The sequence below is a fragment of the Pan paniscus genome, chromosome 1 (genome assembly GCF_029289425.2).
Source record: "Pan paniscus chromosome 1, NHGRI_mPanPan1-v2.0_pri, whole genome shotgun sequence".
Classification (NCBI taxonomy): domain Eukaryota; kingdom Metazoa; phylum Chordata; class Mammalia; order Primates; family Hominidae; genus Pan; species Pan paniscus.
Genome location: NC_073249.2, coordinates 182,979,237 through 183,000,930, shown reverse-complemented (window position 1 = coordinate 183,000,930; position 21,694 = coordinate 182,979,237). Strand labels below are relative to the sequence as shown.

Here is a 21,694-nt window from a genome sequence, read left to right as displayed (position 1 = left end):
TATCCTGTCCCCAACAAGGTAAAATTCACATGGTTGGCAGCCAATCAGAAATTACAAGGCAATTCAGAAAAGCATGAAAATACAACCAATAAAGAGGGAAAAAAAACAATCAGTAGAAGCAGGCTTAGAGATGACACAAATGAGAGAACTAGGGGCATTACATCATATTCCTATGTTCAAGAAGGCAGGGGAAAGCATGAGAATATTAAGGAAAGACATGGAAGATATGAAAAAAAAACTCCCAGAGGTGAAAAATACAGTGTCTGAGATGAAAAATATACTGGATGAATAATCAGCAAATTAGACACTGTAGAAGAAAAAAATAGTGAACTAGAAGATATAGCAATAGAAACTATCTAAAATGAAACAGAGTGAGGGCTGGGTGCAATGGCTTACATCTGTAATCCTAGCACTTTGGGAGGCTGAGGAAGGAGGATAGCTTGAGGCCAGGAGTTCAGCCTGGCCAACATAGTGAGACCCCTGTCTCTACAAAAAGTTTAAAAATTAGCTAAATGTGGTGGTGCTTGTCTGTAGTCCTAGCTACTCAGGAGGCTGAGGCAGGAAGATTGCTTGAGCCCAGAAGTTGGAGGCTGCAGTGAGCTATGATTGTGCCACCACACTCCAGGCTGGGCTATGGGTTGAGACCCTGTCTCTTAAAAAAAGAAAAGGGCCGAGCGTGGTGGTTCACGCCTGTAATCCTAGCACTTTGGGAGGCTAAGGCGGGCGGATCACTTGAGGTCAGGAGTTCGAGACCAGCCTGGCCAATGGTGAAACTCCGTCTCTACTAAAAATACAAAACTTAGCCAGGCGTGGTGTTGCATGCTTGTAATCCCAGCTACTCGGGAGGCTGAGGCAGGAGAATCTATTGAACCCGGGAGGCGGAGGTTGCAGTGAGCCGGGATTGCACCACTGTACTCCAACCTGGGCCACAGAGTGAGACCCTATCTCAAAAAAAAAAAAAAAAAAAAGAAAGAAAGAAAAAAGAAAAGAAACATAGAGTGAAACATTACTGGGGAAAAAAAATGAACAGACCACTGGTGAGCTATGGGACTTCAAGCAGCCCTAATACATGTGTTATTGGAGCCCCTAAAAGAAAGAGGAGGGCAGAAAAATATTTGAAGAAATAAGAACCAAATTTTTTTCAAATGTGATTAAAACCCACATATCCAAGAGCCCCAAGGATGCCAAACACAGGAAAGATGATGAAAATCGCAGCAAAGTATGTCATAAGCACCTCCCTCTCATTCCCACAGGTGCTTGGCAGAGGAGAGGAAAAGCAGCCTCCCCTGGAGAGCCTCAAGAAAAGCCTCGTAGGGTCTGCCAGGCTTCAGCTGTGGCAGGAGGTAGAGACGGGTGGGCCGGGTGGTTGGAATCGTGAGTCAGAGGGCATTATGAGAAGGGTTTGACAGAGGACTGAGGATGAGAGAAATGGGGTCCGTGGCTCATTGTAGCTGGCTATGCATTTTCCTGGGAGATTTACTAGCTCTTTAGTTTTCCAAAGATTATTCCTATTGTTCGCAAGGGGACTTTATTTGTTCAGGACAACACATTTCTTCTGGTAATGCTCCTTGTAACCATGTGTATCACATGGGAGTCATCATTTTCCACAAACCCCATATCCTCAGTCTCTGTGACTAGAACAGAATGAAGTATTGGTACAAGCTCCGCCAGCCCTAGCCTTTCCCCAGGAGTTTCGCCCTTGGGAGCAGAGGGGCGAGGGGCGAATGCAATCCCTTGCCAGTGGCAAAGCAGAAGATGTTTGCCTACAGGTTGCTGGTGGTCACATTGCCTCATTTACGAAGAAAGCTCACCAGGAGAGAGTACAGGCAATAGAGGGAGGCCCAATGGCCTCCCTGTATTCCAGTCACTTTCGGTCACCCCGAGACCCTCCGCACTCTGGCCCCTTCCTATGTTTTAGTTATGTGAACCACTAAATCACCCTGTTCCCCTGAGTTAGTGCAACCAGTATGTTGAGCATGCAGGAAATGTCAAGGATCATCACAGACACCTTCATTTTGTCTCCTACTGTTCCCTTAAAATGTTTTCATGTCTTCAATACATCTGAAGTAATAAAAATTCCATGGTCACAGTGAGTTGCCATTTCCAAACTTAGAGTGCCCCATCTTGTGTAACAGTCACAGCTTTCAACTCACAGTGCCGGCAGGTGCCTGGTGGGGAAAGGGCATGCCCTGCCTGTCTTTCCTCTTCCCTCCTCTCCCAGCTACTAGCTGCTGCCTCTGACCTCTCCGTGATTGCTGTTGGAGGGAGAGAGAATGAGCAGTAGAGACCTAGAGTGTTTGCACTCTCTGGACCTGACAAATAGTTAAAGCTGACTCTGGTGGGGTGCTTTTGTGAGTGTTCTGATGACCCCTTTCCATCTTAGGGGCCTCTTCTCTGCGGTTGCCCCAGTATGGGTAATGCCCATGCCACTGCCTTGCTCCTCACTTCTGCAGCTCCTGGAAATCCCAGCATTTACCTGTTGATTCTGTTGGCCGAGGGCCTGCAACCCTCCAGGCAGATCTTCTGGAAAGGACCTGAAACGAGCCCACACCAGCTCCTTCATGCATTAGTTTTTGCCACAGATTCTGGGAGTGCAGGCCAGTCCCCATGCAGTGTTCTTCTGCAGCCAGCCCGCCCATTGCCCATTGTGTCCTCTAGACTTGTTGGGTAGGAGGTGGGCCCCAGGCAACCCACTGTGTTCTCCAAACCTTAAGGACGTGTTAGGCATCCTTCAGAGGCTGGAGTGAGAGACAGGTACCCATCCTGCCCTGTTCATAACACAGCTCCCCACAAAGATATTTTTTGAAATCCTCTTTCCCTTCATCTCTAGCAACCGATTGCTATTTATATTTGATGTAGGGAAGGCCTTTAGAATTACGTGATAAGTATTAAGAGATTTCCTTTGAAAATCCGCATCTTAGTCTAGCACTTCACTGTGGTGTCTGAAATGTATCACCTTATAGACCCGGCTAAAATTTTCTTTCTAGCATCCTGTTACACTAATTTGATTTGGACTTGAGACTGTTGTGACCAAATAATCCCGATAACAGTCAACAAATATTTATTGAGCATCTACTGTGAGCAGCCACAGCCCTCATGAGCTGTCAGTCCACATAATCTTTACATTTTTCTTGAATCCATTTGCCAATGTTTATAAACTTAGAAATTTTACCTTAAAAATCCAGATTCCTGGCTTGAAAAAAATCGGAAGATGTGGTAATGCGGGGCCTGCGTTGCTGCCTGGCACAGTTAGCAGGAGCTGGTGGGAGCCGCCCTTCAGCAGGGCACACACTCTCCAGATGGACTCAGTTCCCTCTGGGCTCTGATGCTAGAGCCAAGGGCCAGCTGCCATTTATCATCAGTGGGTTCACAATTACCTTTTCTTAAATTATTCTGGTACTCATGTCTCTTTTCTGAGGGCTGTGGGGATACAGTGACTCTTCACCGTGTTGCCCAGGCTAGGGTGCAGTGGCGTGATCACAGCTCACTGCAGCCTCGATCTCCCAGGCTCACGCCATCCTCCTACCTCAGCCTCTGGAGTAGCTGGGACTACAGGTGTGCAACAACATGCTCAGCTAATTTTTTAAAAGTTTTTTGAATAGATAAGGGCTCATTATGCTACCGAGGCTTATCTCAAACTCCTAAGCTCAAACAACTCTCCCAGCTTGGTCTCCCAAAGTGCTGGGATTACAGGTGTGGGGCACTGTGTCCTGCCCTCATGTCTCTTAATGAAAGAGAGAAAACAATAGATAGACCAAGAGAGACGTGAAGGGACAGACTTGCTTTAGAAATGCAGAGTTCTTAGAAATTTAATATGCAGTGTGTGCGTGTGTGTGTGAAACAAAACAAAACTTAAGATGCCATTGACAAATAATAAACCACAGATATAATTATTTTTACTATACAGAAAATATATGGGAGGAAAAACAGTGAATTGAAAAGAAAAGACATTGCAACAGGATTTGTTTTTTAATGCAACTAAAATGAGTAGTGTGAGCCGCTGTATAAGAGTATTACATTCTCCCACTTCCCTCATTTGTGTTATGCTCTTGCTTGGCCCCTGACATTTGAGTTTGCAACCATGAGGGAAACATTCTCTGGCCTCTCTGGAAGGAATCCGCCTAAGTATGGATTCATTGTCTAAGGGAGTCTTAGCTCAGGTCTGAGGAGCAACAGCATGAGAGTTCCCCCAGGGTTTTCACCATACAGGGAAAAAGTAGCAGGTATTTGGCAAGCTGAGGCTTCCTTTTTATGGAATGGTAAGATAGGATTGTTGAGAGGGCACTTAACTTTGACACTAACTCTTTGCAAATTGTATTTTTCGTTTTATTTTATACTTAAGCCTTTTTTTGTTTTTCTTACCAATGTTTGTAAGTTCTTGATATGTTAAGGCAAGTCTTTCATCCATTCGCCTGCGTTAGAGCAAAACCAGAATTATTTTGAGGAAAGACTTTCACTTGCTCAAGGCCATTCCCTTGGGAGGCAAGCCTTACATTAAGTTGTGTGTCCTAGTTGATATCTTCAATTTTAAGAAGAGGATTTATTCTCTCTCCACAGCTCAGATGATTTTGAAAGCAATGAGTCTGGCCTTAATTGGCCTTGCAGAACGACTCCTGGGAGGTACTTGTCAGCGTGTGTGACTTCCCTCTTTTTGCTGTTCACTGCTTATTAAAGCCTGAGTTCCTCGAAAGCTTTGCTGCCTGGCCTTTTCCATCCAGTATTTTGGTCTTGGTATTCTGTTTTATCCTCAGATTGAGCCAGGCCAGCTAAGAACTGCATTCATAAGCCACTTTATTTTTTGGCTAGACACACACACACACACACACACACACACACACACACTGCAACTATGGAGCAGAGCCATAAGAAATAATCCCATGACACCTCATATAATTTTCCTCATACAAATGTTTTTGAGGACACATGAAATTTCCCTCAAGTCTTAGTATCAAGAATAGCTGTGATTCTCCTGGTTTATTTTCTGGATACTGCTGAACCATGAAACCAGTGCTTTGCGCTTAGTTTTGGCTATGGAAAATCTTGGGGACAGATCTGTAATCTTCCTCCAGCAAGCACACAGAGCCCTAAGATATTCACTTTTGCTCTTTTCCTTACCCCACCTGCATTTTCCTATGTTTATGTCCACTTTGGCCCCCAGATTTCTCCTTTTTAAAATCTTGTACTCCATACAATTTTATAGAACTGCTTCAACCTCATTTTAGAATGAAGCAAGATGCAAAGAACTTAAATAAATTACAATACTGATTGATCACTTGTTAGAAGCATCAATTTATCTTTAAATTTTATTGTAAACTTGCTATTCTTTATGTAATCTGATCTACTGGTTCTTTATGATGACCATGAAGAGAATTGGCATGGATTTGGGGACCTGTTGGCTGCCACATCCTCAACCCATGGCTAAGGTGGCTGATTCAGCAAATGCTGTGTTTAGAGCTTAGAGGAAGCAGATACTGCATCTGAGCCTCTTGCTTTTCCAGGTTCCAGTTTCATGGTTTACTAAATTTCAGTTCCAATTACCACATTTATACAGGAAGGAAGGCAGTTGTATACCAACATAGGACTGGCTGCCCTAGAATGCATAGGAAATACCTGGCATTGAACTTCGTCCTTCACAAAACAGGTGTTCAGCTGGTGTTTTGTGGTTTATGTATTTAGTTACGTTCTTTGAAGCAGTTGAATTGTGTTCTTTTCCAAGGGTGGTCTGTCCCCGTGGTCTAGGTCTGGGGGATGCAATATGCTAGTATCATCAGTGACTTGACTTCAGTGACATTTTCTGCTTTTCTTTTTCAGAGTATGATCGGTTGGGCTTCCTCCTGAATCTGGACTCTAAACTGTGAGTAGAAGGAGAAGATACCTTGGCTCTGTGGCAGAGAGGTCTGTGAGAGCTGGGTCTCACTTTGAAGGGTCAGCTCTCATCACTCTTCTGGTGACTGGGGGACTCCCTGGGGCCTCTGTCCTCAGGCCGTCAGCAGAATCTTGGGGCATGTTACAGTCTGCAGCGGCCAGAGAGGGTGGGATGATGGGTGCAAACATAAGGCCTTCGATTTGGCTGGCACAGGCAGCTCATTATAGAAGGAGGCCACTGCCAGGAGTTTGAAGGACTAGGAGTCTCCTGGAAAGGCTTCTTCTGCAGGGTAGAGGACAGTTGAGTCACAGCAGGAGGTAGGGGCCTCTCAAAGATGCTCTGGCACCTGACATGCACAGCCTTCTGTGATCACTCCCTGTCTTACTCTCCAGTTTCAACTCCTGCCACTCTTGCCACAGATGAACACTCCTTTTCCCTCTACCTTTGCATGTGCTTGTTATCTGTGCCTGAAATTCTCTTTCCTTGCTAGCCCACTTGGAAAACTAAAAAAACTACTTCCTCCCCACACAAAATTGTCTCTTCCTCTGTGCTTCCTTTAAATTTTCTACCTCTGTTACAGTTATCTCACTGTACTGTAATTGCATAATAATTACTAATTTTTTAAGGGCACAGGCTCAGAGCTAGGCCTAGTAGATAGCTTGGTTCAAATCCCAGACCTTTATTCTCTTTATGATTTGGGTCAAGCTACTTAACCACTCTGAGCCTCAGTTTCATCTGTAAGATGATGACAATAAATTTATTTCACAGAGTTTTTGTAAGAATTTAATTGAAATTATTAATTCATAGAGGACTGTCAAGTATTGAGTATCTAATCCTTCCAGGATCCTTCCCTACTAGCCTTCTTGGTCTCTTTAGCACGTAGACAGTATTGGCGTATGTTTGTCAGGTGCCCGTTAAACACTGAATGCTTGGTTGGTTGGTTGGATGGATGGATGGATGGATGGATGGATGGATGGATGGATGGATGATGGTAGGATGACTGCGTACTTTCCTATTTGACAAGCATGCCTTGAGTTGCAGCTCTCTCTACTCTGTGCGTTCATGTCCCTGCAAGCCTGCTCACATGGCCGATGCTCAATAAATCCTTGCAGAACACCTTACTACCTACTGTGATTCCTTTCTATTGTTAGTCATCTTTGTGCACCTGTGTCCCCTGCCCTGTACCAGGCGGACATCATGAAGGATCAGAATTGTGTCTCTTTCCTTTTCTGTCTTGCATAAGACTTTTTCCACAGTTGACTCTGATGACAATGGCCACACCTACATACAAGACATCAAACCAGGGGCTGGTTGGTTTTCCCACTGAAGAGTCTGGCATCTGGCTTCTTGGCTCTGGTGCCTCATACTGTGAGTTCAGGCATTGTAAATCTCCCAACTTTTACACATTATGAAGGCAACTATGAAGGAAAAAGTGTGTGTTCTGTATACCAGGCTAGTAGAGAGATGTCAGCCTCATGTTAACATCTAGGGAATGGGGTATTTGATTGTGGTAGAAAGCCATAGGCTTCACTCTAAGAAAATCCTTAATTTAGTACTCTGGAAAAAAACAAATCAAGTATAAGCCATAAGCAAGTGAAATGCCACCAGAACGGAAGAGATAGAGTAATTACCAAGTTGAATCACATTGATGAACAAAAGGCATGTTCTCTAGGACATACTACAGTATTTAAACTGTCTTCAGCAGTGAAAGGAGGAGGATGAGGAGGACGCTCATCCCCTGCTGTCCTGACAGTTGGGTCCTGCAGAGTAGGCTGTTGTGTAGCTTTCTGTTGTGTATCAGGCCAGTTCTTTGAACTATGTGAGTTAACTTGGTCTTTAGCACAGTAAATTGGCTTGGCCTCATTTGATTTAACTCACAATCTAAGGTACAAGCTAGAACTGTCCTGCCTCTAGCTGCAAAGGTTTTTCTAGTCCAGTGCTGTCTTCAGAAGTCCAGTGCTGTCTCTCCTGTCTCACAGATACCTGAGAAAGGTTTCCACCTACTTCCAGAGAGAAGTTTCCAAGTTAAGGATTCTGCTTTTGGTGGGGGCAGTTCCTCAGCAAAGTTGAGATCTCCCCTTACCAAGTCCCTCTCTAGTTGTGTTATATTCTATTTCTGAGGTATAGGAAAGGACCTGAACTTGAATCAGAACTGGATTTGAATTCTGTCTGCTGCATAGTATTACATGACCTTAGATAATTATTATATTTTAGCTTTCTGAATCCCAATTTTCCTTTATGAAAAAATGTGGATAATAGCACTCCCTTCCTATGGTTTTATGAAAAATAAAAGTGTTCCATAAAGTATGAATAAATATGCCAATGTAAGGCTTTCTTTTTATTTATCTTGATTCGGATTCATTTAGCTTGCTGCTGCTTCTTCTTCCTTCTTCCTTCTTCTTCTTCTTCCTTCTTCTCCTTCTTCTCCTTCTTCTTCTCCTCCTTCTTCTCCTTCTTCTTCTTCTCCTCCTTCTCCTTCTTCCTTCTCCTTCTTCTTTCTTCTTCTTCTCCTTCTCCTTGTTCTTCTTCTCCTTCTCCTCCTTTTTCCTTCTTCTTCATTCTTCTTCCTTCTTCTCCTTCTTCTTCTCCTTCTTCTCCTTCTCCTTCTTCTTCTCCTTCTTCCTTCTCCTTCTTCCTTCTCCTTCTCCTCCTCCCTTCTCCTTCTCCTCCTTCTCCTCCTCCCTTCTCCTTCTCCTCCTTCTCCTCCTCCCCCTCCTCCTCCTCCTCCTCCTCCTTCTCCTTCTTCCTTCTTCTTCCTTCTTCTTCTCCTTCTTCCTTCTCCTTCTCCTCCTTCTCCTCCTCCTCCCCCTCCTTCTTCTTCTTCCTCCTCTTCTTCCTCTTCTTTCTCTTCTTCTCCTTCTTCTCCTCCTCCTTCTCCTCCTTCTTGTCCTCCTCCTTCTCCTCCTTCCTCCTTCTTCTTCTCCTTCTCCTCCTCCTCCTCTTCCTCCTCCTCCTCCTCCTTCTTTCTTCTTTCTTTTTTCTTCTTCTTTTGGTACAGACAGGCTCTTGCTATGTTGCCCAGGCTGGTCTTGAACTCCTGGGCTCAAGTGTTCCTCCTGCCTCAGCCTCCTAAAGTGTTAGGATTACAGCTGTAAGCCACAGTATCTGGCCTCATTTAGATTCTTGGGTATATAAATTTCATATGTTTTGGAAAAATTTTCAGCCATTATCTCTTTAAATATTCCCTCTGCCCGACTCTCTCTCTAAGCCTCTTCTGAAATTCTGGTTAAATTTTAGACCTTCTCATTATATTAACTTATTTTCCATATTTTTCATCTTTTAATCACTTTCACATTAACTGGAACCCCAAAGGACTCAGCATAAGGATAAACTAGAACTATTAATAAACCTACACCCCCAAAGCAGGCTGCAAGAACAATTACCAAAGTGCTGAGTATGTCATGGCAGTAGAACAAAAACACTTGGTATTTGTTGCCAGAGTTCTCATCACTCAGGTGATCCAGGGAACCTCAAACCATGAGTTCAGTTTAAGGTATTCCAGACTGGCAGTGCCTCCAAGCACCTGGCAGAAATAAATGCAGACTTTCCATAGAGGAAGACATATGCATTCCTCACAAATAACTTTTCAAGGAAATGAGCAGCTCACAGTAAAAAATAACTAAACACACAAGGAAACAAGCTTCTGTTGAAGCTTGTTCTCATGGTTTTATGAGAACCATGTAAAACAACTGGTAACAGAGGAGTACTCACAAAGATTTCTGAAATTGGAATTACCACACATCATTTATAAAGCAATTAAATATACTGTATTTAAAGAAATAAGAGACAGTACTGAACTATATGCATAGAATAGGGAGCTATGAAAAACAAAATACCAGATTTGAAAAAAACAATGAACTTCTAGAGTTAAAAAATACAATGATCAAAATTAAAAACTCAATAAAAGGGTTTAGCAGCAGATTAGATACAACTGAAGATAGAGTTAGTGAACTTGAAGGTAAGACATAAGAAATTATTTATAAAAGGGGTTGGCGAACTCTTTTGGCAAAGGGCCAAATGGTCAATATTTTAGGATTTGGGGCCTTATTTTTTCTGTCACAGCTACTCAGCTTTGCTGTTTTAACATGAAAGCATCCATACATAGTACATAGATGAATGAGTATGGCTATATTTCAATAAAACTTTATTTATGGACCCTGAAATTTTAATTTTATATGTATATTTTTTTAGACGGAGTTTCATTCTTGTTGCCCAGGCTGGAGTGTAATGGCGCAATCTTGTCTCACTGCAACCTCCGCCTCCCCGGTTCAAGCGATTCTCCTGCCTCAGCCTCCCGAGTAGCTGGGATTATAGGCATGTGCCACCACACCTGGCTAATTTTGTATATTTAGTAGAGCTGGGGTTTTTCCATGTTGGTCAGGCTTGTCTCGAGCTCCTGACCTTGGGTGATCCGCCCGCCTTGGCCTCCCAAAGTGCTGGGATTATAGGCGTGAGCCACCGCGCCCAGCAATTTTATATAATTTTTATGTGTCATAAAATATGCTTTTTGATTTTTTCCCCCATCTATTAAAAATGTAAAAGACATTCTTAACTTGCAGGCCATATAAAAAAACAGGTGAAAGGTTGGCTTTGGCCCACAAGTGTAGTTGACTCACCCTTAATTGAGAATGCAACACAGCTATATCTTGAGAATTATCTCCTCGCTCCAGATGTTTTCTATTCTTGGAACCCTATTGCATAGAAATACTCCTTTAAAAAAATGGATTCTGGGGTAAATGTGCAGCCTTGTTACATGGGTTTATGGTGTGATGCTGAGGTTTGGAGTACGGATGGTCCCATTACCCAGGTAGTGAGCATAGTACTCAACAGGTAGTTTTTCAGCCCACTCCCCACTCCCCCCTCTAGTAGTACCCAGTATCTGTTCTTATTTTTATGTCCATGTGTATTCAGTATTTAGCTCCCATTTATAAGTGAGAACATGTGATATTTCATTTCCTGTTCTGTGTTAATTGGTTTAGGGTAATGACTTACAGCTGCATCTATCAACATCATTTTTCATAGAAGTAGAGAAAACCATTCTAAAATGTATACGAAACCAAAAAAGAGCCAGAATAGCCAAAGCAATTCTAAGCAAAAAGAACAGAGCTGGAGGTATCACATTACTAGACTTCAAACTCTTCTATAAGGATATAGTAACTAAACATGATACTGCTAAAAAAACAGACACATAGACCAATGGAACATAATAGAGAACCCAGAAATAAAGCCACACAGCTACAACCATCTGATCTTCAACAAAGCCTACAAAAATAAGCAATAGGGAATGGACTCCCTATTCAATAAATGGTGTTGGGATAACTGGCTAACCATATGCAGAAGAATGAAACTGAACCCCTACATTTTACCATATATAAAAATTAAGATGGATTAAAGATTTAAATGTAAGACCTCAAACTATAAAAATCCTAACAGAAAACCTAGGACATACCCTTCTCATCATTGGCTTTGGCAAAGAATTTATGGCTAAGTCACCAAAAGCAACTGCAACAAGAACAAAAATTGACAAGTGAGACCTAATCAAAATAAAGAGCTTTTGCACAGCAAAAGAAACTATCAACAGAGTACACAGACAGCCTACAGAATGGGAGAAATACTCCTAAAATACCTTATGTCTAGTGATATTCCAAAAGCCTGGAAATAGACATTTTAGATTTTTTTTCTTCACTGTATTTGTTTAATTATGTCTTTCTGGAATAGAGTGGCTTATATTTTCTTTTAGAATTCCCTGCTGCTTGTATCTACATGACAAAATCACTTGTTAGTGCTGAGAACATTATTCAGAATACTGATGTGCAAAACCTTGTCTTTTTACTACAAGATCTGTTGTTGAAGAAGGCAGAACTTTTTGGTGGTTAAAAATGTGAGCTATGGAGTCAGACATGGATTTTTGAGGCCCAGTTCCACATCTTACTAGCTCTAATCTGGAGTGAGTTATTAAACTACTAAGTCTCAGTTAAAGTGGTGACAATAGTAATACCAAGGATGAGAGTTAGCCCTTATCAGTGTCTGGTAAACTAGCAGGGATATAGCCCAAAAATGAGACCCGGACTTCAGCTTGCCTCCTGCTCCATACCCCAGATTTCATTTCTTTACTCTTTCATTTAGCAGATATGTCTTGAGCACCAGCTATGTGTTTTCTAGTTGGAATAAACGGAAAGTTCTAAGACATAGACACAGCCTTATAAGCTTGATTGGAAAGGCTATCCTGCGAGCTGAAGTCTTAGTGAATGGGGAGGAAGCGATTGAGAACAGGAAGGGAGGGTAAAGGGTAGTATTGCTGGATAGCATGAGCAACAGACAAGTTTTTGGTTGTTTCTTTTTTATAATAAGCATGACATATTGGTGATTTGGAAGCATTAATGGAGTACAAAGAGGATAACCAGGGATCCTAAGGTCCATGAAGTATAGATGAAAGAGCAGCTTCCTTTGCAGAGGGCTGTAAAAATGGCGTTTTCCCAAGAGACCCAGGTTTCTATGAAAGCAAAAATGGAAGGAACATTCACCGAACAGTTTGAGGATATAAAGGAACACAGTTTTATGCCACATAATTGAAAGTTAGAGTGTGGGCTGTGCCAGGGGAGAAGTAGGAAATTGGACCAAGAAGAAGCAGAGAGCAGTGACTTGAGGATAAGAAAACTGAGAAGAATATGGTTTGGAGAGAAACAGGAATAACTAGAATGTGAGACTGGTGAGTTGGTGACATTGCCAGCCTTGTGGTTGCCTGAGAATTGACCCCGTCTTCCCCAGGGGTTGGGCACTCAGGCTGCTACGTGCAGGCAGCCACAACCTGATTGAATGATACCTCCAAGGAGGCACATCTGCTCTCTGAAAGGGGTCTACTGTGGTCTGGCTCAAAGTTGAGGGCCTCGAAAAGTCTCAGGGGTAAAGGCTCTTGCCCCAACAACAAAGTGGATACTCCCTCATTCAGTCAGCAGATTTGTTGAGCAACTAATATGTATCAGGCAATATTCTGTGGTCTGAGGATATACCAGTGAACAAGACAATCAATAAACAAAAATTATTATAAACAAAGTTTTTAGGATTTTGGAAGGTGATAAGTGCTGTGAAAGAAAATAGAGCAAGACAAGGGAATGCTGTTGAAGAGATTGCAAGTTGCAATGGGACAGTCAAAGTAGAATTCATTGAGAAGGTGATATTTGAGGAAAGAGTCAAAGGAAGAGAGGCAGAGCATTCCAGGAAGAACCCTAAGGAAATCTCAGTCTCCATTATAAGGAATATGACACAATGAGCCAGGAATGTGCCCATTAGTCCAGGAGAGAGATGAGTCATCTGGATTCCTTGAAGGAGCCAGATCCTGGTGTCCAGGTGTGACTTTCCTGAGCCGACGTGGGCCTTCTGGGAGCAGATTTAATTAAATGGAAGTTTCATCTATTTCTGCTGGGTGTGGGCAGGTGCTCTGTGCTCTGGGAAAGCTCCTGTCTGCTGCCACAATGTGGTGTTTTACAGTTGCCATGTGGGCAAGAGCATGGGGACTTTAATGCTCAGTCTAATTTCATAAGGAATTCCATGTGAAGACTCAAAAATATGAAAATGAAAGCAAACAACTCTTAACCCCCAGAGCCTTGTGAAAAACCAGGTCATTTGTAATAGTGTATAAACATGGAGCAGTCTAAATATAGCCTGAGGTGAGTTTAACACTTCTAAAACAGCCTGTCAAGTTCCCTAGGGCTGCTAGGGGAAAGCATTTATTGAACACCTACTATATGCCCAGTGATGCACTAGGTACTTTCTATGTTACCTGTTCCCACAACATTTGCTTAGATAATCTAATCCAGTATCATGGCTTTAAATATCATCTATATGCTGATGACTCCTATATTTATATCAAGCCCAGTTCTCTTTCCCCACACTCCAGACTCATTTACCCAATTGCTTCCTTCATTTGGATATGTATTAGGCATCTCACACTTAACATGTCCAGAACCAAACTCCAGATTCACACCCCCGCCTCCCAGAATCTTTTCTACCCCAGGAAATGGCAGCTAACTACATCCTTCCAATTGCTCACATCAAATACTGTAGCATCATTTCTTTGACACTCAAATCTGATATCAGCAAACCTTATTAGCTTTACCTTAAATATCCTCAGATCCAGCCACTTCTCACTACCTCTGTATCATCACTCTGTCCAAACCACCATCTCTCACCTAATTTTTGCACTCCTAACTAGTCTTCCAGAATTTATGCTTGCTTCTCTGTGGTCTATTTCCACACTGAAGCCAAAGAGATCCCATTAAAATACAAGATAGATCTTGTTACTACTGTGATCAGAACTCCCCAATGGCTCCCCATTTCTTGTAGAATGAGAGCCAGAACCTTTACAGTGCTCATCAAGGCCCTCCACACCTTCGTTTCTTGTTGCTCTCCTTCCTGCTTATTGTTTTATCCTGCGCTCCTTGCTGTGATTCGGATACTCCAGACCTGTTCCCGCCTCAGACTCTTGGCATTTGCTCATTCCCTTGTCTGGAACACTCTTCCCCAGATACCTGCAGAGATTGCGCACTCTCTTGCCTTTTTAGAACATAGCTCAAATGTCACCTTCTTAATAAAGTCTCCTTTGCCCATCCCATTTAAAATCATAGCCCCATCCCCTATTGGCGTTCCCTGTTCCCCTTTACTGTGTCATTTTCTCCAGGGTATCTATCACTCTCGGATGCCACATATGTTTTATTTACTTGTTTATTGTCTGTCTCCATCTACTAGAGTGTTTCTTCTGTTTTGTTCCCTACTATTTTCTAACACCAAAACCAGTATCTACTGTATTACTTAGTGATCAATTAATAAATATTTGTTGCATGGATAAATGGTGGACAACTCTGTGAAGTAGATGGTATTTAAATGCATTTTAACAAATGTGAAAATGATGTAGAAGGGATAAGTAATTTGCTTATGTTCACAGAACTAAATGTGATCAAGCCAGTCTTTGAACCCTTCTCTGCCTGGCTCCAAACTTTTTTACTTTTCTCACTATTCAACTTAGCTTTCTGTTTTTTCCAAATTCACAGTCAGTTTGATCCTATGTTTTAACTATACCGAAAGCTTTGTAAGGGCAAGAACTAGGAATGTTCTGCACACAGATATATTCACAATGCCTAGTATAGTGTTTATGTGCATAGTAAATATTCAGTAAATATTTGTTCAATCAATCGAGGACAGAAGGAAGAGGGTATGAGTAAGAAAGAATAGAGCCACCTTTAATAACAAAATCCAGATCTTTCAAATATTGTTATTAGAAGATTTTTAGGGAGATGGAGTACAGTGGTGAGGACTGTCAGGTGGCTCCTTCCTTTATCTAACCCTGACTTTCCCCATCTCCTGGAGAGACTGTCACTTGAAGAACTTCTGCCACCATCATGCTGACTTCAGACGGCCAGCTTCTCTTTAATGCCTTAAAAAAAAAAAAAGAGGAAAGGGGTGTGTGTGTGGTGGGAGGGATACTTTCTCTTGGCTTCTCTAAGCAAAGCTAAAAATATTTCACTAAAGATTAAAAGAGGACAACAGAGAAATTAACCTTGAGAGGACAAGAAATCCAGAGGAGTAGTCTGGTTTCCAAAATGCAGAATTCTGTCTCTTCTATAGCTAGCACAAGCCAGGGCCATACTTACTTCACAACAGGAGAGCATAGCATTGCAGGATTTGGCTAGGTTCTTTGCTTCATGACATCTAGGCTTTTTCACAGCCCACTGTTCAAAGACTTTCTCCTAGACATCTTGAGCTATGTGATCAAGACTGAAAAAGCCAAATTCCCACTTTGCAGCTCACAGAGGACTCTCTCTGCACAGTGGTTTTTGGCCTTGACTGCATATTGGAATCACCTGGAGAGCCTAAAAAATTACTGATGCCTGCATCCCACCCTCTAGAGATTTTGAAGTCACTGAGCGAGGACACAGCCTTTGCTTTAGGATTTTTAAAGCTGCCCAGGTGAGTCTAATATGCAGCCAAATTGAGAACCACTGCTTTAATAAAAGATTCTGTTTCCTGTCTCAGGAAGTCTCCACTTCCCCAGGTAATTGATACCAAGAATAAATCTGCCTGTACATAGGAGTATGTCTATGTGTGATGATTCATAACTAAGACCTCACTACCCAGAGATTCTGATTTAGTTGGTCAGGAATTGGGCTCAGGTACCTTTATGTTTAAACATCTCCCAGATTATTCTAATATGTCAGGGTCAAGAACCATGAAGCAACCTCAGGCCTGTCACTATATCATATCTGAATATAATATAACAACTACTGCAGAATATCATAACAATTATGTTAGGATAGTGGAATTGCGGCTACTTTCTTTTGATTCTAAATATTGTTTTTATTACACCTTTACAATGAAAAAATATATTTGGATGTTTCTGTAATTTTTTCAAACTTTCATTATGGGCTATAGATCTCTAGACACTATTTTCGGAAATCCATTTTATATTAGTTTTTGGTTACCAATTTTTTCTCTAGTTTTTCTTAATGGTCTTTTAAAATCTCAGCCAATTGAAGAACTTCCTATACATTATATTGACTAATTTATCTCTTCCTTATCTATAATTGAAATAAATATATGTGTAAAGATGTAATATTTGTCTTTTCTATGCTGCCAAACTCCAGGAGACCTCAGGGTGGAACTTGAGAAGTCTGGAGGAATGGGCAGAGACCAAATTATGTGGGGTTTTAGAGATAACAAGGAGAAATTTGGGCTTCATCTCAAGGGCAAAAGATGCCTTGAAGGGTTTTAAGTAGATGAGTAGTGACATAATCAGTTTTGACCCTTAGGAAAATGTTTTTGGCCGCAGGAAGGAAATTTGATTAGAGAGGGACAAGAATGGAAGGGGAGAGGGTACTTAGGAGGCTATAATAGAAGTACAGAGTAGAAATCAACAGAGAAAATCAACAAAACAAAAGCTGGTTCTTTGCAAATATCTATAAAATTGATAAAACTAGAGCCAAAAATAGAGAAAGAGAAGATATAAATTACTAATATCAGAAGTGAACATACTAATCCATAGATATTAAAAAGAATAATGGGCCGGGTGAGATGGTTCATGCCTATAGTCCCAGCACTTTGGAAGGCTGAGGCAGGAGGATCGCTTGAGCCCAGGAACTTGAGACCAGCCTGGGCAACATAGGGAGACCTCGTCTCTTCAAAAAAAAAAAACAAAATTAGCCGGTTGTGCTGGTAGTCCCGTCTACTTAGTAGGTTGAGATGGGAGGATCACTTGAGCCCGAGAGGTCAAGGCTTCAGTGAGCTGTGATCACACCACTGCACTCCAGCCTGGGCGACAGAGTGAGACCCTGTCTCAAAACAAAAGAAAAAGGATAATAAAAGAACATTGTGAACAACTCTGTACTCACAAATCTGATAACTTAGATGAAATGGACTGATTCCTTCAAAGACGCAAACCACCCAAACTGACACAAGGAGAAAAAGACCATCTGAATAAATCTGTATCTACTAAAGAAATTAAATCACTAATTAATAACTTTCCAAAGCAGAAACAACAGTCTCAGTTGGTTTCACTGGTGGATTCTATCAAAATTTAAGGGAAAAAATGATACTAAATGATACCAGTTCTCTACAATGTCTTCCAGAAAATCAAAGCAGAAAGAACGCTTTCTAACTCATTCTATGCATCCAACATTACTCTAGACATTACCCTATTACCCAAATAAAGATATTATAAGAAAGGAAAACTACGGACCAATATCTCTCATGAACATGCTCCAGAAATCCTCAACAAAATTATTAGCAAATTGAATTCAGCAATGTATAAAAAGAATTACATGTTGCTGCCAAGTGGGATTTATTCCAGGTATGCAAGGCTGGTTCAGCTTCAAAAATCAGTTAATGCATATTCTGTTACATCAACAGGCTAAAGAAGAAAAATCATATAATTATATCCATAGATGTAAAAAAACCATTTGATACAATCCAATACCTATTCATGATTTTTAAAAAAACTATCAGCAAACTATGAGTAGAGGGGAACCTCTTCAATTTGATCAAAAAACCTATAGCTAACATCTTGCTTAATGAGAAACGGGATTCTTTTCCCCTAAGACTGAGAAAAAACCAAGGATGTCCCCCCTCTCACCACCCCGTTCAACATTATACTAAAGTCTTCACTAACACAGTAAGACAAGAAAAGGAAATAAAAGGCATACAGATTGGGAAGGGAGAAATAAAACTGACTGTGTTCACAGATGACATGATTGTCTATGTAGAAAATCCCAAGGATTGGCAAAAACATTCTGGAACTAATAAGCAATTAAGGCAAGTTTTCAGGCTGTAAGGTTAATATACAAAAGGCAATTGCTTTTCTATATACCAGCAAGAAGCAATTGGAATTTAAAATTTAAAACACGGTGTCATTTACATTAGTGCCAAAAAAAAGGGAAATACTTAGGGATAAATCTGATAAAATATGGGTGAATGTGTTTGTGCATAGATCCATATATGAATGAGGAAAACTACAAAACTCTAATGAAAGAAATCAAAGAAATCTAGATAAATGGATATTCCACATTTTGATAGAAGGACTCAGTATTGGGTTTTGGAGGTTTTGGGGTTTTTTTGAAACAGGGTTGCCCAGGCTGGAGTGTAGCGGTGCAACCACGGCTCACTGCTGTCTCAACCTCCCAGGCTCAAGTGATCCTCCTACCTCAGCCTCTCAAGTAGCTGGGACTACAGGCGTGCACTACCACACCCAGCTAATTTTTTTTTTATGTTTTTCATTTTGTAGAGTCAGGGTCTCGCTATGTTGCTGGGGCTGGTGTCAAACTCCTGGGATCAAGCAGTCCTCCTGCTTTGGCCTCCCAAAGTGCTAGGATTACAGGTGTGAGCCACTGTGCCCAGCCTCAGTATTGTTAAGATGTCAATTCTCTACTTGATCTATAAATTCGATGTAATCAGAATCAAAATTGCAGCAAGTCATTTTACGAATATCAACAAACTTACGTTAAAATTTATATGGAAAGGCAGAAGACCCAGAATCTACTGACGAAGAAGCAGAAAGTTGGAAGATTGACAGTACCTGACTCCAGACCTACAATAAAGCTATCAAGATACAATCAAGATAGCATAGTATTGGCAAAAGAATAGACAAATAGATCAATAGAATAGGATAGAGATCCCATAAATTGACCCACACAAATATAGTCTGTTGATCTCTGACAAAGGAACAAAGGCAATTCAATGGAAAAAGAATAATTTTTTCAATAAATGATACTGGAATAATTAGATATCTGTATGTACAAATTAATCATTCACCTTGTACCTTTCACAAAAATTAACTCAAAATGGAACCTAAATGCAAAACCTGAAACTATAATAAACTTCTGGAAGGTAACATAGAAAATTTATTTGATTTTGGGTTTGGTAATGAGTTTTTAGATATAAAACCAAAAGCAAAATTCAGAAAAGAAAAATCAGTAAGTTGATTTTATTAAACTCCAAAACTTGTACTCTGTGAAGTTCACTGTTAAGTGAATGAAAAAACAAGCCACAAACTGGGGAAAAAATTGCAAACACATACCTGATTAAGGACTTGTATTCAGAATATACAAAGAACTCTTAAAACTCAACATTAAGAAAACAACCAACCCAATTAAAAAAATGGGCAAAAGAACCAAAAAGACACCCTTTCCAGATGGTCAAAAAAGATATGCAGATGGAAAATAAGCACATGAAAAGATGTTTGCATTATATGTCATTAAGGAAATGCAAATTAAAACAACAGTGAAATACTATCACACCTATTAGAATGACTAAAAAAAAAAAAAAAGAAAAAACCTGACAGTCTCAAATACTGACAAGGATGTGGAGCAGTAGGAATGCTCATTCACTGCTGGTGGGAATGGTTTGGCCACTTTGGAGCACAGTTTGGCCACTTTGGAGCACAGTTTGGCAGCAGCTTACAAAGTGAACATAATATGTTCTAGCAGTCACCCTCCTAAGTATTTACCCAGTGGAACTGAAAACTTATGTCTCACAAAAACCATACATGAATATTTATAGCAGCTTTATTCATAATTGCCAATAACTGGAAGCATCAAGATGTCCTTTAGTATGTATATGGACAAACTGTGGCACATCTAGACAATGGACTACTATTCAGCACTAAAAAGAAATGTAGTCTGTTAAAAAAAAAAAAACACTACTAAGGGCTTTGAAATCAGGAAATATAAAAAGTGTATTTTATGAAACAGCCACAGCCAATATCCAAGGGCTTTGAAATCAGAAAGCTCTATATTCAAATCTTCCTCCTGCCATTTCCTAGTTGAATTTCTTTATTTCTTTGTTCATAAAATGGGAAGAATAATACCTATCATATAGGGCTGTTTAAGGATTAACAGTAATGTAAACAAAAAACAAAAACAAAACCCCAGATACTGCTGAATAATTGTTAGTTACATTCCTCCACTCTCTATTATTTTGCTTCCCAAATATATCTTACAAATATTCTTCCTGTCTATATCCACTGTTACCCCTTCAGCCAGGTCTCCTCATTTCTCTCTTGGACTAGTGCATGTCATTCATCTGCATAAAAATCCTTCAGTGGCTCCCCATTGCCTCCATCAGCAAGTCCAGGCTCCTTGTCCTAGCAGCAAGACCATGCTGTGGTCTCACAGGCTTTGTTCTGTCAGTACTACTGTATTTGCAATTCCCAATATGTGCCAGGCTCTTTTTCTGCTTTGGACCCTTGCACATATTGTATCCTCGGCTGAGAATGCCCTTCTCCTTTCTCTCTTTTCTTGACAGTACCTCCTCAAGATACCTACCCTAATTCCCAAGACCACTTTAAATTGTCTGCCTCCTCCATACCTTGTATATAACAGTGGTCGTACTTATACCCAAAGGTAATCTTTTATTTACTTACCTATTTGCTTACTGAAATTCAAGCTTTTTGAGAGTAGGAACCAAAATGGAAAACTTAGGTTCCTTAGTGCAGTGCTTCTGAAACATTTCCTCCGGAGGACCCTTAGTGGTAGAGGAGAGTGAGCATATATTGCAAAGCAACCCACTGCAAGCATAAAAATTCCTTTTTTTTTTTTTTTTTTTTTTGAGACAGGGTCTTGCTTTGTCACCCAGGCTGGAGTTCAGTGGTGCAATCTCAGCTTACTGCAGCCTCAGCTCAAGCAATCCTCCCAACCTCAGCCTCCCCGGCCCAAGCAATCCTTACAACCTCAGCCTCCTGAGGAGCTGGGACTGTAGGCACATGCCACCATGCCCAGCTAATTAAAAAAAATTTTTTTTAAATAGAGATAAGGTCTCCCTATGTTGCCTCTGGTCTCAAACTCCTGGGCTCTAGTGAATCTTCCCACCTTGACTTCCCAAAGTGCTGGGATTACAGATGTGAGCCACCACACCTGGCCCCCCAAAAAAGAATCTTTAAGATCTTTCATTTTACTTGTAAAAATTCTGCATTCTATACCATAGTATGTATGTGTTTTCTTAATACATTCTTCCTCATATCTTCAAGTACATGTATTGCTCCAGGAAGATACACTGGTTTGTACTGTGGCTTTGAATAACTCTAACCTCTATTACATAGCCCCTGAACTGTGACACCTGCTTTGAGAGCCTGGACTTAGTGGATTTAGGGACAATGTTATCTGGAAATCATGATAGTGACCTCTATCTTATACTGGGGACCTATAGAAGAATTGAACAGAGGATTTGACTGTGATTTTAACTACAAATTTTATGAGATATAGCCCTTCCACTGGGCTCACATAAGTGCTAGGATGCTAGTTTATAACAAGTTCCTGCACATAGATGATGGAATTGTTTTAGTGGCCC

General features: G+C 41.0%; 1 protein-coding gene across 13 annotated transcripts in view; it reads left to right on the top strand.

Annotated features, from left to right (window-relative positions):
• The window catches only part of ST3GAL3 (ST3 beta-galactoside alpha-2,3-sialyltransferase 3), a 225,948-nt gene that overhangs the window by 103,530 nt on the left and 100,724 nt on the right, over positions 1-21,694 (top strand). For all 13 annotated transcript variants that reach the window (XM_034963208.3, XM_034963215.3, XM_034963213.3 and 10 more), the window contains one exon: positions 5,812-5,854. In XM_034963208.3, coding sequence (XP_034819099.1) covers positions 5,812-5,854 — 43 coding nt within the window. The remainder of the gene's footprint in view (positions 1-5,811; positions 5,855-21,694) is intronic.